Here is a 17,535-nt window from a genome sequence, read left to right on the forward strand (position 1 = left end):
GGATACAACCTCCGCTGGAGTTTGCACAAAAACTTTTTGCATATGATGTCCAGGAGTGACTGCATGTCCCGCAGCTGCCCTATGGAGATGAACACTGAATCCAGGTTGTCAGGCAGAGCCCTATAGTGTATCTGTGGCCACTGCTCTCAGAGGGCAGCGGTGGTTATATCCAAGGCCAACATTATAACATTATAGAAATATATGCATATGGCAGATTAAATTAAATATGAATGCTCAGATGAGAATACCCCATTAAGGGTGGTTTTACATGTGCCCACTCACCTAACAAACGCTTGCAGGTTTCCTGTCCCTCTACATGCCATTTTAACTACATCTAGTCAGATAAAATAATGCAGCACTTTTTGGACAGGCCTTGAACTGCCACATGGCCATGTCACTGACGAAAGTCACAAGGAAGTGGCAATTCTTTTATTTATTTTTTTTAACTGGACTAACATTTTTAAAAGGAAATCACAAGCGTTGGTGGTGGACAGGGGCACTCATGTAATATCACCCTCAAGTAACCCAGCAATGGCCAATAATCGTGACTACAAACCTCTCACTAACTGGGTGCATTTCACGACATCTGTATGTGGATGTTCGATTGTGATCTCGAAGCCTGAAGAAGAAAGACAAGGCAGACTTAAGAAAATGCAACCATCCAGCATCAGGCATCATGTACTGGGGAACTACAAGGTCATGTCCATACATAATAGTAAAGATTTATCATGCCTTGTACACCAGTTTTACCCCCCTTCCCAACACTTTTTTGGAAAGGTGGGTGAGGTGAGCGATGCCCTGGTTCACCAAATTGCTAAATCGTACACCAGGCAGGACGGAGCGTAAACCACATAGTGGCGCATGGGTCTTGGGCCAGAATTACTAAGAGGTCGGAACCTCTTAACTTCCGAGTGTTAATAAATCCCCCCATTGTGCTCGCCTATGTACTGCTAGGCAGTAGATTTCAGGTTTAATACAGCGAGCCCAATTCAATGTATAAGAATTGCAGACATTGCATACACGGATCAGAACCATCACAGGGTTATAAATACCTAAGGTCTGTAGCAGGATAGTTTCAAGTATAACCAGCTCTTGGGCTTGCTGTAGGTACGCCTAGAAAAATCAAGACAGGATTCAATGAATGGTAATGGAGCAACAAGTGACTAGAAAATGAGCACAACTGGCTGGACATGGATTTACACAAAGCTAAATTCCTATCAAACCAATTTGCTGATAACTTTTTCGGGCAGCTCAATGGTTAAAGAGGATTAACATTAGGATTTTCACTTACATCGCTTTTTGTATCCAGCTGGGGATCGGCCGGATTAAGACAAGCATGACAAACTTTAATGACGTGTTCAAGTTTACGGGGCTGTTCCTCTACTTTAGCAGCCAGGAACAATGCAGTAGGAGACATTATCTGGGGAGAACAATAAGAAGAGAAAACATCAATAATCAGAATATAGAAGAACATATAACATCTGAACAGCAGTTGAGCTGCAATTACTTGAATACACAGAGCCTGGAGCCGTCTGCTTCTTGCCCCAATTTCTATGTATTGGCATAGAACAGGTTAAAAGCACTTTATGGAAAAGACCACATGATAAAGGTCTTGAATTTTGCGTCCGGATCACAGTCGCCATAACGGTTGTGTGCATGTGGCCTAACTATATAACTGAATGCCTGTCTGCACAATAGATAATTGGTGATAATGAGTGGGGGCCTACAAACAGGTCCCATGTGGATCATCTGTACAGCTTGGGGGGTAAGTGCAGAGCTGACAGCCGACTCCAGGCTCTGTGTAGAAGCCACAACTGCAGTTGCATCTTCCCCTACCAGAAGAACAGGATAAAAAATTTTTTTCCATGCAACCAAAGACTTCAATGTCTTACTCTGGTCTGTAGAACAGACATAAAAAGTGACATGTGTTGGTTTTTAATGAAATGGTGTAACTGGCCCCCAATTACTAGCACTTCTCAGCTGAAATTCTGTGTATGTGAACTTGCCCTAAGACTATTCTATAAATGACAAGATGGCTTGTTAATTCTGCGCAAGAGTTGCATCATCAGAAATGTTCACTGCAGGAATCAGCCGGGGTATTGTAATGATTGTCTTTTATTTCAGGGCCAATTGTTATGGTCAGTCGTGTGTACATCCCTCCACCTCTCAGCATGAAGCCTCTTGTACAGAGGCGATGGCTACAACGCTCTGGATAATGGCCACTGTTACTAAGTAGAAGATTGCACTTGTAAGAGTATATAGGGCAATATGGACAGTTTTTGGTGCTCATCTAAATAGCCCTAACAAGAGAGCTGGACAAAAGGTAGGGCATTGTGTTGCCCCATATTTTCTGCTCACACGGTGCTAATAAAAGGACACAGCAGCCATTCATTTTACACAAGTTACATCCTATAATACGGGTAAAGTAGTAAGTGTTCTCCTTACGGAGGCTGCTAATTAAGGCCACTTGTAGGCATGTGGAGACATATAGCCAAAGTTTTCCAGGATGGGATAAGGAAAACCAAGCCTATTGGGAATCTGTTCCTTCTGGAATAAATATACTGGTTTGGTTTTAATCCAGCATCATGTTATAAGGCTTCCTGAAGGTCATGCTTGATGTCAAGGGGGCTGCCTTACAAGGTACCTAAAAGAGGTGGGGCTTTCCTTATCCCATCCTGGAAATCTTTTATGCATATTTTCCCAGAATCCTAGAATTCAGTTCATGTGTAAAATGGGAGGGTGATGCAAGTCTAGTACAGCTCATATCTGGCCTATAGATGCTGCGGCAGAGGATATGTTGGGATACATCCAGTATACCAGGTGGTATAGCCCAAGAGGCTTTTACATGAGACATCCCCAGGGATCTCTCACAGGCTGACTCCATTGTGACATCATTCTATGCAATTAAGTAAAAATATAACAGTAACAGAGGGGCCTGTGCCAAGTGCTCAAGGAATGGCAGACTTTGATCTATGAGAAGTCATTTTTGCCAGTCAGCAGCTTTTGTGTCAGCTATTGCAAAAAAATTTTAACCAACTGTGTGGGGAAAAAGGTCAAAATTAGACATTACAGTCAACATATACCTCATCTTTGATCATATGATACAACTTTATAGATCCCATAGGAAACTGATTAACATTCATCATAATTGATTATTGTTAATGTGGGTAAAAAGAGCAAAAATTTGTATAATATCATCTGAGAGCAATACAACCATTACCAATAAAGGAGATAAATGCAGATAAAGCAGTATTTTGCACAGCAGGGAATTTCTAGGTATATAGACACCAATAGGACAATGCGAGACAGCACTCCTTATAATGCCCAATAGGGTTTGTTAAAGGGAACCTGTCATAAGAAATTGGCCTAATAAACCACTACGTTTTCACGAGGCTGAACAGCTTCTAGATCATATTTCTTTCATGGCCTGATGTGGTGGTATCAACTAGAAAATCAACTTGATGTAAATTGGTTTTATGAAGTCAGGGAGGTGGAGAGTTTAACAAAGTCAAGCTTTGCCTGCCAAAGAACATCTTCACTACAATTATGGTCCAGGAGAATCATGACCAGATCTCCCTATGTCCAGCACATGATGTCACCAACATGGAAGACATCAGAGGCAGGGAAAGCTTGACTTCAGTGCTGAACTCTCCACCTCCCTGTCTTGATACAACCAATTAGCATCTCACTTCAAATTTGATTTTCTGGATGATGCCACCACACCAGGCCATGAAAGAAACAGGATCTGGAAGGTATTCAGCTGCTTGACAACATACGGCTAGTGGTTTATTAGGTCAATAGCTATGTTGCAAGGAGCCATTACAACCCAAGAGAAAGAAAATCACAAGCACTTCTTACAGATTTGGTTAAAAAAAATGAAGAGGATCATTATTCAGAGAAATCGGCAGTATAATGCAAGAGTGCTGGTGCTTTTCTGTATTTTAGGTATATAGACACATCATACAAGTATCTACAAGAGATACAAGAGGTATGCATTCAAAAAATGAAGAAGTGGGTTAAAGACAACCTGTATCAATAAGTAAAAGGAAATAACCCATGGGGTATCAAGAGTAATTACCCCCCCCCCCAGTGAGACTTCTATCAAGCAACACAAACTGGTCTCCCTAAAAAACGCCTTCATAAAACAAAAACAAGACATTACCATGAACACAAAAGAGGGGAGAATACTTACATTTCTGTGGTATTTGGTAAAAGAGTGATGCATATAGAAGCGATGCATGTAAACAATGGCAGTGTTGATGGTGAGCTGGGATCTGTACAATCTGATTAAGGAAATTAACACCTGCTTTGGAAGAAAAAGTGAATAACAAAAGAACCCCCCCCCCCCCATCCCTCTCTGATGCACACAGTCTGAGGCTACAATACAATCACGCAGGACAGTGTATATATAACACAGGGGGTAATGACAAAGACAAGTTATTTCATATATTCACTTCATGTAGTGTGCAAGAGCAGCTGAAAGAAAAATCTGAATGTAAAGGTGAGGGAGACTTCCTCTAGCAAAGTGTGTTAAAGGGATTATATTCACAGGATAGGTGATAATGTTCTGACTTCAGGGACCCCCACTGATCACATCAGGGGTCTCTGAATGCTTTGTTGGAACAGAATGAAGGTCACATGCCACCTCTTCATTTACAGTCTATAGGATTGTCAAAGAAAGTCACGGCACTGGGTGGATATGTTTAGAAACAGCATACAGACCCTAATTCTGGCGCCTAGCAAACCCCCACTAATCATACATAAAGAATAAGTGTCCATATCTTAGGATAAACCCAAAGCTTTCTTACATGCAGTTTAACCATGGGGCTTGGGGGCAGCTGGGATAACGCTGACGCTACTTATTACCTATGGGAATGTCTTACTAGAATGGTATAAAGGAGCCGAAAGGCAGCACCTAAACACCAGGCATACAAGACAAACTGCTTATAACTGTACCAATGAATGGTTCGCACAAGGTGGGGGCAAAAACTTGTGTAGCCTTATGTCCACATTGCGCCATTTACTAGATTTACAAGATCGGGAAGTTCACAACCCCAACAAGCAATATTAAAAAACACATCACAGCATTTCTGAAGAGCCAAAATCCTGCAAATATGTCTAACACTTCAAATGAAGAAATCCTTTAAAGGAAACCTACCAGTTAGAATGGTAGGTGTAAGCTGTAAACACCGAGCACCAGCTCAGGGCGAGCTCAGGGCGAGCTCAGGGCAAGCTGGTGCCGGTGCTTAGTTTCGTTAGTGTTAAAACCGTGGTATCGCGGTTTTAACACTTTTTAAACTTTATAGCAGAAGCTGCTTCGGCACTGCGCGCGACTATGCGCGCGCAACGCCTGAGGCATTTCCTATGTAGGTGCGCACACGATCGTGCGCACGCAGTGCCGAAGCAGTTTCTGCTATAAAATTTAAAAAGTGTTAAAACCGCGATACTGCGGTTTTAACACTAACGAAACTAAGCACCGGCACCAGCTCACCCTGAGCTGGTGCTCGGTGTTTACAGCTTACACCTACCATCTGAAATGGTAGGTTTCCTTTAAATGAAATACCTGGGTCACAGCAAATTGCAATTAACATATATACAACAAGCTAATTACCTCTGCTATAAAACCATTCATGCCGACTGCTGAGTTTCCCTATGTTCTTACTGAATGCTAATGGTGAAGCATTTGCCCATGGCAGACAATCCCGACCCAAGAGCTGGTCATTTCTGGACTGAACACTGTGCTGTGGAGTGGGTCTCACAGTCACAGAGTCATCTATGAGGCTGTGAGTCACTGCTTCCAAGCACCACATATCATAGGTGGGAACAATGCTGCAAGTCTGACTTTCTGCAAAGTGTTCAGGCCATAAAATGCACCGGGCGCGGGGACAGTGTTGTGTTTTGGGTGATACTGGTTCATGGGTTATCCACACAAAAAAAAGTTTAAAAAAAGCATTCCGTTCCTCAACCTCGGAACCAGGTATATAAGCTCAACCTTTACCTATGGCTTCCAAACTGTGGATTAAAACTAAGAAACATCATTACCTGACAACTACAGGCTGGGGAGCTAGAATGTTGGGACAGCTAGAGGGCTGACACGGTGGGAACCATCAATGTGTAATATGAAGAATAACAATCAAAAGAGAAATAAAGATTGTAAACTGGCTGATAACAGAGAATATATAGTGCTGTAAAAATGATCACCAACCCAGGAGAAATAAAAGTACATTTGAAAATCATGCCAACAGTGCAAGACTGTTCCCACCGGAGGAAGTCTGCGCAGACAGTCATCAAATAAAAAGAAAAATTCGGCACCTGGTGCGTTGGTGACATCTTCCTGTAGAAACTTACACTCTTGTTTAAGGGATACGTCTGGTATTCCCAAGTATAGGGTCAAGCTGCAATACCAGACACAACCCATGAACAGGAGGGCGCTGCTGCTTCAGAAAACTTCTCAATTCTTATCCACAAATAAACATATATATGGAATCAACACTGTCCTCAACAATGGACCAAGGGCATATGAAAAACTATTACAGAAAATGAAAATACATGGCTGCTTTCAGTCCAGAAGAACTGTTACCCTTGGTCATGGGCTATAGACAAATCAATTATAGCGATTGTCATTCCAAATCACAACAAGAGGGGTGATTGTGCACCTCCATTTATACCCATGAGACTACCAGAGCATTGCACTGGGCAATATGCTGCAGTGTCAGAGGTAAATGGAGACACAACGAACCAAATGATACAGAAGATAATGCACAAACGTTCCCCTGTCGTTTTAATACATTCGGGAACTAGCAACATTTGCTTTGCTTGTAAACAATGAAACATGTGCTACTAGTTCCGGAATGCAAGTGTTCTAGATGCGTCTACGCTCAGTAGTCGCTCCAACGCTGCACTTCAAACGCATCGTGTGAATGTGTCCCAAGTATGATGATTGAAGGGGAACCTGGAAACCCCCTTTAAATTAATCAGAGCTGAAAAACCATGTACAAGGGTGGAATCATCTCTAAGGCGGCAGCCATGTTTCCTGACCTCACACAATCACTGTCATCACCACAAAGAAACAAAGCAACACACTGGACCAGCACATCAGCTCTCACCAGCACCACGAACCCCAAAATCAGCAAAGTCTCCAGTAATCACTGGAAGACCCCTAATACAATCCAAACCAATCATCCATGAAAGCCCCAAAATCTAAGGCACCCCTAAAATATCTGAGAAGAAATCACTGGTGCAATTTTCTTTCTACTAAAAATGAACAAACGTAAAAAACTATTCAGGGCGCAATAAAAATATTTATCAACCTTAAAAATAGTAAATGACACTGAGGGGTTTCGGCTCAATTCAGACATTTCTAAAACGTTACCGAATACAGCTCAAAATGACAAGTTTCTGGAAAAATTTCCATTCAAAATGAAGAAACGGAGGATGAAAGGGAAGTACAGAACTGGACATTGCGTTATCAGTGCGGTTTTCCCCGGGGAGGAGCAGGTGCCGGGCCCCGCAGGGATGAGGCCGCAGATGCCGGCATGTTGTCAGCGGCCTGAGCCGGCACAGGCCTCCTCTCCCCGGAGCTCAGGCCTCCCCTCCCCGGAGCTCAGGCATACACCGCCCCCCGTCCCCCCTGGGCCGCCGCCTCAGCACTCGGCATGGCAGGCTTCCCGGCCGGCACTAGGCCGCAGGTGACTGACAAGAAGGATACACATTGAGCCGCTGCCCCATGTCCTGGATGAGATTGGCCGCTTGCTGCCGGTACGAGAGCTCCTTGTCGGCCTCCACCCCGCAGCGCCGCGATGGGCTGCTCTCCAGCTGCTCCCGGGTGAAGAACCAGCGAGAATTCGGCTCCCGGCAGTCCGCCATCACCGTCTGCCGCCGAACCCCAGTGCGTCACAATCACCGGAACTGACGGAGCCCTGAGCCGGAAGCGCTTCCCCTCACGTGACCCGGGCGTCAGCACGTCAGCACGTCAGCCGCCTCCCGCTTCCTGTGTGTGTGTCCGTGTGTAAAGCGCGGCGCTGCCCTGACTGCGCGCATACATAGCAGCATCCTGGCACCAGGAGGTAACCACGCCCAGTGGGAGGGGCTCGTCACATTTACATAACAAAGCGCTTCCGCCCGCCGGCGCCTATTGTCTGGTGATGACGTGACGGGGGAGGAGGAGGGGGGAGCGCTGCATCGCACACAGCTCAGCAGCCTGATGTGTGAGACGTGACCCGCCGCGTGTCCTTGGATGCCCCCATCATCCCCGGCACATGTGTCTGCCGCAAGTCTCCTCCTCACTCATTAATACGTATTCATTGTGCGATTTAATTACTGGATTATAGGAGTTTTGCCATGGACCAAACTGCCTTAAAGGGGTGTTCCCATTTCACCAAATTAATGTTTGTATTATAAAAAGTTATACAACTTTCCAATAGACTTTCTGTATCAATTCCTAGTGGTTTTCCAGATCTCTGCTTGCTGTCACTCTGTAGAAAGCTTCTATGTTTACTTCCATGATCAGATTTCTATCCACTGGAAGTAACCATAGAAGCTTTCTACAGAGTGACAGCAAGCAGAGATGTAGAAAACCCTGAGGAATTGATACATAAAGTCTATTGGAAAGTTGTATAACTTTTTATAATACAAACAATAACATCAATTTGTTGACATGGGAACAACCCCTTTAACTCCCTCACATTTCCTTCAGGACAGGGCACTTTTTTTTTTTTTTTTTTTTTTTTTTTCTAGTTTTTCTAACAGACAGAACTTTATATTTTTTTTTTTATCTAACACCGGTAGATCAGGGCTTGTTTTATAGGGTAAAAGTTGTTTTTCATTTGTTAATTTATAGGCTGAAAATAACAGAATGATAAAAATGTATTAACCCTTTCCTGTACCTGGAGCAGAGAAAAAAAAAAACCCTGTTCTGCCAGTGGTTTTTGAGTTAAATAGTTTTCGCTGTTCGCCAAATAGTACTGCTTACTACTGGGTAATACTCAATTTTTGATTCCTTTTGGCATTCTACACTGCTTTAGTACTAAGCCTCCACATACTTATACATCGTGATTTTTTGCTGAGATTATCTTATTGGCTTTGGATGTTGCAGTATTATCTTCATATATTCCTAACTAATTGATTACTGTGACCGGGGTTTATGTATGGGATGTTTTGTCATTTTCAGTGCTCTGCCACTGTTTTTAACAGTTTTTAATGCTGATTACATTCAATAAAGTGTATACCTTTTTGTATACACACCCGCTTTGTTCTTTTTGAGCAGCTTATAATCTTATTTGGGGTGTGTCTAACCCAATTTTTGTATATTGCCCCTATACTTAGCTGCATTTAAACAATGCAAGACACTGGGGTCTGGTTACTGATCGCATGCAGTCCACCCCCCTGCCCCTTCCTTGTGCACTATGAAACGAAAAGCTAGCGGCACATGTGACTGCTGCCTTTACTTCTTCACGCTCTCCATCCGATATGAGCGTTAGTGACGAGTGGGGATCGCTAGCGACATCCATCCCCTGACACCACAAGACCAATTTGATTGGTCCTGCGATGTCCTGGTCCTGCGATGACACTGTCCAGTCAATGCAGACTGTGGTGTACAGGGATGTAATTCATGACAGATGTAGTGGAGCACGCCTTGTGCAGAGGATGTAGTGGTGCACATTTGTAAATTTTTGCACACTTTTCCTAAAATGTTGAATTTTTACCCCCCAAAAACCTGACCAATCAGCAAAATGTTACTACTAATATAAACTACAAAGTGTCATGAGAAAACAATCTCAAAATCAGTAAGACAAGTTATTAAAACACAAAGTTAGATTTTAAAAATACTGACTGCGTCCTTGAAGGGAACCTACCACCACAATTCTACCTATAAAGGTAGAACGGTGGGTAGGTGCATGTATGGGACGTGAGGATAGCCCTTTTTAGAGCTAAATCTCACGTCCCCGCAAACTTATTAAAATTTTTAATACCCTAATATGTAAATTTTGTAAAGCGGCTTCTTTGGTGTGGAGTAGCCGGACCTGAGGCTACACGTCGCAGCTATGCCACGCCTCAGTAGCCTCGTCTCCTACCCTGACATCTTCGGCGCACACTCCTCATAGCTGCACGCTCTCGTCCAAGAAGTCGGAGTTCTGCGCATGCTCAGTAACTGCGGCTTTAGAGCAGTGGCCGCGCACCTGCGGGCCGGCCGTTCTGTGCATGCGGAGAACTCCGGCTTCTTGGATAAGGGTGCGCAGCTACGAGGAGCTGCGCGCCGAAGATGTCAGGGTAGGAGGAGAAAAGGCTTTTGGGGTGTGGAGCAGCTGTGACGTGTAGCCTCATGTCCGGCTACTCCACGCCCCACTAGCCGCTTTACAAAATTTACATATTTTACACATTTTTTTCTACAAAAAAAAATGGGATGACTTTGTCAAAAAATAGAACATTTGTAAATTAAAAGTTTTTGCACATTTTTGCAAATTGTTGAATTTTTACCCCCCCCCAAAAACCTGACCAATCACCAAAATTTTACTACTAATATAAACTACAAAGTGTCATGAGAAAACAATCTCAAAATCAGTAAGATAAGTTAAAGTGTTCAAAAGTTATTACAACACGAAGGGACACTGGTCAGATTTTATTTTTTTAAAACTGTCTGCGTCCTTAAATGTGTGGAGTGTGGATGTTGGACTCCCACCAGTCTCATAGTAATTACCTGTCCTAAGGAGCACCAAATATAGAGGTACAAGTATAACAAAGATGAGATCCTAGTCGGTTCCATAGGGATAAAATCCCAATGTTTGTGGAGCTGTTGTGCTTTTCTTCTCATTAGGATCTGGCCACTATTTGGTGCAGACGCCTTCAGCTTTGTTCCATCTTGAAAACGTTAATTAATTGAAACACAATTCTATCAATTGTTGCAAAATGTAGCGTAAAGGGATTATCCCGGGATTAGATTACCAGTAGTAATTCTTCTGTCTAATATACATTTCAGTGTCCGCGGATACAATGTAGACAGTGGCGGCTGCCAGCGGCGTCTCCTCCTGGTAATGGGGTAATACTACGGGGCGGCCTGGCATCATTATGTTGTTTGTCAGTAAGAATCGCTGGCTCCCCGTCTGCATTACAGGAAATAATGGCGCCAATCACAGCGAGATGCATGAATGCTGCGTATTTAACCTTTCAATGGGGAAATAATCTGTGTGATGTGGAGACGTAATTGCTGATGGGGGATAAATGAAAACATCGCAGCAGCTGTCATTGTCACGCGCTATGAACGCGACGTTCCTCGCCAAATTCCACATCTTGTCAGAGACTGGAGTAAATCTTCTTTACCAACACAGCCGACACAAGTCCGTTTTTAAACGGTCTGAAAGCGCACGCTTTAAAAGGGTCCAAAAAACGCCAAGTGTGCCACCACCCTAAGGCCAGCGGCACACGTGGCGTTCTGAACCCGTTTTTGTGCCCGTTTTTAAGCAGTCTGTTCAAAAAACGCATCTGTTTTTGACTGGTTTTACCAATTATCTTAATTAAAATGGATCAAAAACATATGCATTTTTTTCTTGCATGCGTTTTTTTTTAACGGACAGCTTAAAACCGCCCCAAAAACGGGTTCAAAACGCCGCATGTGCCGCCGGCCTTAAGTGTCATTTCATTAAAGAGTTTGGATACTTTTTGTAACACTGAGGGCACATTCACAAGATGCGTTGCGTCGCGTTGTGCGTTGCGTTTTTGACGCATTCCACTGGCTTCAGCCTTGATTACCTGCTAAGGTTACGTTGAGTTTTAGCAGATGCAGTGGAAACACAATGTAACCTTAGGGTGATGTCACACATGGCGTTTTTAGGCCGTTTTTGGGATGGTTTTAGCAAGTGCGTTTTCAGATCGTAAAAAACGCATGCGTTTATGTCCGGTTTTCCGAATTTGTGCAATTAAAAACGGCCAAAACGCACACGTTTTCAAAAAATGCATGCATTTTTTAAAACTGATGTGTTTTTTTTTAACTAAAAAAGGCCTAAAAACTCCATGTGTGACATCACTCTTGGCATGTAATCAAGGCTGACGCCAGTAGAATGTGTCGAAAACGCAACGCACAACGCGAAGCAACGCATCATGTGAATGCTCCCTAAGGGTGATGGCACACATGTCGTTTTGAACGCGTTTTTGGCCCGTTTTTAAGCAGCCCGTTAAAAAAAACGCATCTGTTTTTTAAAGAAGTGCTTAAAAACGGTCCAAAAACGCGTTCAAAACACCAGGTGTGCCATCACCCTGAAACTCAAAGCAATCCTGCGAGTAGACCTGTGGAAATATCTTCTACTGAATATCTATTACACCAACTTTTTCATCTCCATGGTTACAGACTACTATCAAACCCTGTGTAGTCTGACCCTTCAGTCACCTCTTACTTTTTTACATCAGATCCTTGTTTCTAGATAAACTAGAAGATATTATAGGGGGGGGGGGGGGGGGATATTGTAGAAATTAATGGGCGGGATTTAGCAATGCTTTATTTTTTTTGTCTATGTTTGGGGTTGTTTTTGTGCAGTTGTGGTACAAATGCTGTTTTGCGACTTTCCATTTCGGCGAATAAACATAGGACGGTGCAAAGTCACTTTAAAATAGACCCTGCTTGCTCCACAATCATTATTTGCATAGACGAGTTTTCACAATACCGATTTAACCCCTTAACAACCAGGCCCTTTTTCGTTTTTTTCACTTCCATTTTTCACTCACCAGCTTCAAAAATCTATAACTTTTTTTTTACTTAAAAAAAATTCCAAATGCAGCGAAAAAAAAAGTGAGCGCCCCAAATGACATCTCTACTTTATTTTTTGGGTTGGTGTGATTACGGGGATAGCAAATTGTTATAGGTTTTATAGCACATTGTAATGACTGGGTTAAAATGAGACAGCCTCGGGTCTTCCGAAGACCCAAGGCTTTCATGGCGACGTATCGCCGCTCACCGATGACATCACGGGGAGCGATGATCCTCGGCAAGACGGCGGCACCATCTTTTTGTAGCTGCTGGCAGCGATCGACAACATAGCTCTCACGATTGGTGGGTGTTACCGGTAAGTGTTTGCTGCAATATGCGGCAAAGACTTATCGGCTATGGAGCGGGTTCGGTACATGAGCCCTCTGTATGCACCTGACGTGCGCCGTACTACTACGGCGCGTGTAGGTAAGGGGATAAAACATATGTTAACACCCTATTAACACATGTGCGTCGGTGTTAACATCTTGTTAACATATGCATATTGTGAACTCATGGTGGACAGTAATGTAATTAGGCAAATCTCCTCTTCTCTGCTGTTGTGATAGGTTTGAAAACACATGTTAACCACAGCCTCAAATCTCATCTTCTCCCTGGGGTGTGACTAGAGCGCTTAAAAATGCAGGACACAGCCTCAAATCCAAATTTATACTAGTATCCACTCCTGTATATAACCCCCTTACATGACTTGTGTCCATGTGGTTTTGAGACTTCTCCAAAAAAAAAAAAAGGACAAAATTTGCACCTGCCTGGACAGGAAAAACTGAACATTTATCACAAAAAAGTCACGAGGCACAAAAAAAAACCTTCCGATTGCCTCAATTATACACCAAAGGAAAAAAAAAAACCTAAGATACATGTCCCCCAATGTTCATACATGTGTACACTGTCCTGTCCTGTGTTCATACATGACATTAATGACCCTGAGTTACAGACCGCAGATCTTATACTATAGTGTGCAGTGTTACCAATACACTTAGGATATTTATTAAAATATGTGCAAGGCAAAAATCGGAACAGGAGCAGGACTTCGGCAAATACAACTGGCCATAGGCCCCAATTTTCTGTATCCAGGTTACTTATCGCTGTTTTTCCTGTTAGTAAACATTAGCACCAGTGTGAACAGTGTCTTAATGTCATAGACACATATTGGGGCAAAAGCCTTTGCATCTGAATGGACACGTTTGGCTTTATGTAGACGCCCGGTCAATGTTTCCTTGTCGATGTAAATTTCGGTTTCACTCTTAATGTTTACACAACAGAGGGGTAAAGATCTTGTGCTTAGTGACAGGGCAGGGAGTCTTCGGGCCTGGGGTCCGCTTTCATAGCCACAGGCATCTTCCTAAGCGTCAGGTTGTTGCAGAGCTGGGTCTGGCACTATGTCTCCTGATATCTGTACCGAGTTATTGGGGTGTCATTCAAACCTTGTTCTATCAAGTCCAAGGAAATCCAAAGCATTGCCAGCCAATAACTTGTCCTAAAAACACACAGACAGAAAATATATATAAAAGCTATTAAAAAAGTGCAGCAACAAAACTACTGCTACATGATGTTTAAATGATATGGCAAAGGTGCAGCTCGAGGTCCTGTGGCCGGAGGAGACAACTACTCCTATCCTGCATATACATCATGAGCACAGTGCTACTTCTATATATATGGAAACAGCACAGTACTACCGCTCTTATCCTGTATATAAAGGCACAGCACAGTACTACCGCTCTTATCCTGTATATAAAGGCACAGCACAGTACTACCGCTCTTATCCTGTATATAAAGGCACAGCACAGTACTACCGCTCTTATCCTGTATATAAAGGCACAGCACAGTACTACCGCTCTTATCCTGTATATAAAGGCACAGCACAGTACTACCGCTCTTATCCTGTATATAAAGGCACAGCACAGTACTACCGCTCTTATCCTGTATATAAAGGCACAGCACAGTACTACCGCTCTTATCCTGTATATAAAGGCACAGCACAGTACTACCGCTCTTATCCTGTATATAAAGGCACAGCACAGTACTACCGCTCTTATCCTGTATATAAAGGCACAGCACAGTACTACCGCTCTTATCCTGTATATAAAGGCACAGCACAGTACTACCGCTCTTATCCTGTATATAAAGGCACAGCACAGTACTACCGCTCTTATCCTGTATATAAAGGCACAGCACAGTACTACCGCTCTTATCCTGTATATAAAGGCACAGCACAGTACTACCGCTCTTATCCTGTATATAAAGGCACAGCACAGTACTACCGCTCTTATCCTGTATATAAAGGCACAGCACAGTACTACTGCTCTTATCCTGTATATAAAGGCACAGCACAGTACTACTACTCATCTTATCCTGCATATATGGGCACAGTACTACTCCTCCTATCATGTATATATAGGCACAGGGCACAGTACTACTACTCATCCTGTCCTGTATATATAGACACTTCACAGTAAAACTACTCCTAACCTGTATATAGAGGGACACAGTACAGTACAACTACTCCTAACCTGTATATAGAGGGACACAGTACAGTACAACTACTCCTAACCTGTATATAGAGGGACACAGCACAGTACAACTACTCCTAACCTGTATATAGAGGGACACAGCACAGTACAACTACTCCTAACCTGTATATAGAGGGACACAGCACAGTACAACTACTCCTAACCTGTATATAGAGGGACACAGCACAGTACAACTACTCCTAACCTGTATATAGAGGGACCCAGCACAGTACAACTACTCCTAACCTGTATATAGAGGGACACAGCACAGTACAACTACTCCTAACCTGTATATAGAGGGACACAGCACAGTACAACTACTCCTAACCTGTATATAGAGGGACACAGCACAGTACAACTACTCCTAACCTGTATATAGAGGGACCCAGCACAGTACAACTACTCCTATCCTGTATATACAGGGACCCAGCACAGTACAACTACTCCTAACCTGTATATAGAGGGACCCAGCACAGTACAACTACTCCTAACCTGTATATAGAGGGACCCAGCACAGTACAACTACTCATATCCTGTATATACAGGGACACAGCACAGTACAACTACTCCTAACCTGTATATAGAGGGACCCAGCACAGTACAACTACTCTTATCCTGTATATACAGGGACCCAGCACAGTACAACTACTCCTAACCTGTATATAGAGGGACCCAGCACAGTACAACTACTCCTAACCTGTATATAGAGGGACCCAGCACAGTACAACTACTCATATCCTGTATATACAGGGACACAGCACAGTACAACTACTCCTAACCTGTATATGGAGGGACCCAGCACAGTACAGCTACTCCTAACCTGTATATAGAGGGACACAGCAAAGTACAACTACTCCTAACCTGTATATAGAGGGACACAGCACAGTACAACTACTCCTAACCTGTATATAGAGGGACCCAGCACAGTACAACTACTCATATCCTGTATATACAGGGGCACAGCACAGTACAACTACTCCTAACCTGTATATAGAGGGACCCAGCACAGTACAACTACTCATATCCTGTATATACAGGGACCCAGCACAGTACAGCTACTCCTAACCTGTATATACAGGGACCCAGCACAGTACAGCTACTCCTAACCTGTATATAGAGGGACCCAGCACAGTACAACTACTCATATCCTGTATATACAGGGACACAGCACAGTACAACTACTCCTAACCTGTATATAGAGGGACACAGCACAGTACAACTACTCCTAACCTGTATATAGAGGGACACAGCACAGTACAACTACTCCTAACCTGTATATAGAGGGACCCAGCACAGTACAACTACTCCTAACCTGTATATAGAGGGACACAGCACAGTACAACTACTCCTAACCTGTATATAGAGGGACACAGCAAAGTACAACTACTCCTAACCTGTATATAGAGGGACCCAGCACAGTACAACTACTCCTAACCTGTATATAGAGGGACACAGCAAAGTACAACTACTCCTAACCTGTATATAGAGGGACACAGCACAGTACAACTACTCCTAACCTGTATATAGAGGGGCACAGCACAGTACAACTACTCCTAACCTGTATATACAGGGACCCAGCACAGTACAACTACTCCTAACCTGTATATAGAGGGACACAGCACAGTACAACTACTCCTAACCTGTATATACAGGGACACAGCACAGTACAACTACTCCTAACCTGTATATACAGGGACACAGCACAGTACAACTACTCCTAACCTGTATATACAGGGACCCAGCACAGTACAACTACTCCTAACCTGTATATAGAGGGACCCAGCACAGTACAACTACTCCTAACCTGTATATAGAGGGACCCAGCACAGTACAACTACTCCTATCCTGTATATACAGGGACACAGCACAGTACAACTACTCCTAACCTGTATATGGAGGGACCCAGCACAGTACAGCTACTCCTAACCTGTATATAGAGGGACACAGCAAAGTACAACTACTCCTAACCTGTATATAGAGGGACCCAGCACAGTACAACTACTCCTAACCTGTATATAGAGGGACCCAGCACAGTACAACTACTCCTAACCTGTATATAGAGGGACCCAGCACAGTACAACTACTCCTAACCTGTATATAGAGGGACACAGCACAGTACAACTACTCCTAACCTGTATATACAGGGACACAGCACAGTACAACTACTCCTAACCTGTATATAGAGGGACCCAGCACAGTACAACTACTCCTAACCTGTATATAGAGGGACCCAGCACAGTACAACTACTCCTAACCTGTATATAGAGGGAC

General features: G+C 43.4%; 2 protein-coding genes across 6 annotated transcripts in view; both read right to left on the bottom strand.

The window, feature by feature from the left end:
- CCNT2 (cyclin T2) overlaps positions 1-8,024 on the bottom strand; it is a 34,526-nt gene extending 26,502 nt beyond the window's left edge. For 3 of the 4 annotated variants that reach the window (XM_072122275.1, XM_072122272.1, XM_072122273.1), the window contains exons 1-5: positions 7,709-8,024; positions 4,193-4,274; positions 1,292-1,420; positions 1,053-1,113; positions 557-619 (exon numbers count right to left, since the gene is read on the bottom strand). In XM_072122275.1, coding sequence (XP_071978376.1) covers positions 557-619; positions 1,053-1,113; positions 1,292-1,420; positions 4,193-4,274; positions 7,709-7,866 — 493 coding nt within the window. In that variant the 5' untranslated portion in view covers positions 7,867-8,024. The remainder of the gene's footprint in view (positions 1-556; positions 620-1,052; positions 1,114-1,291; positions 1,421-4,192; positions 4,275-7,708) is intronic. The other variant, XM_072122276.1, reaches the window with a different exon arrangement.
- Positions 8,025-13,706: 5,682 nt separating this feature from the next.
- Positions 13,707-17,535, bottom strand: part of ACMSD (aminocarboxymuconate semialdehyde decarboxylase) — a 59,550-nt gene continuing 55,721 nt past the window's right edge. For both annotated transcript variants that reach the window (XM_072120330.1, XM_072120329.1), the window contains one exon: positions 13,707-14,231. In XM_072120330.1, coding sequence (XP_071976431.1) covers positions 14,169-14,231 — 63 coding nt within the window. In that variant the 3' untranslated portion in view covers positions 13,707-14,168. The remainder of the gene's footprint in view (positions 14,232-17,535) is intronic.

This window comes from Engystomops pustulosus, chromosome 8 (genome assembly GCF_040894005.1).
Source record: "Engystomops pustulosus chromosome 8, aEngPut4.maternal, whole genome shotgun sequence".
NCBI classification, from domain to species: domain Eukaryota; kingdom Metazoa; phylum Chordata; class Amphibia; order Anura; family Leptodactylidae; genus Engystomops; species Engystomops pustulosus.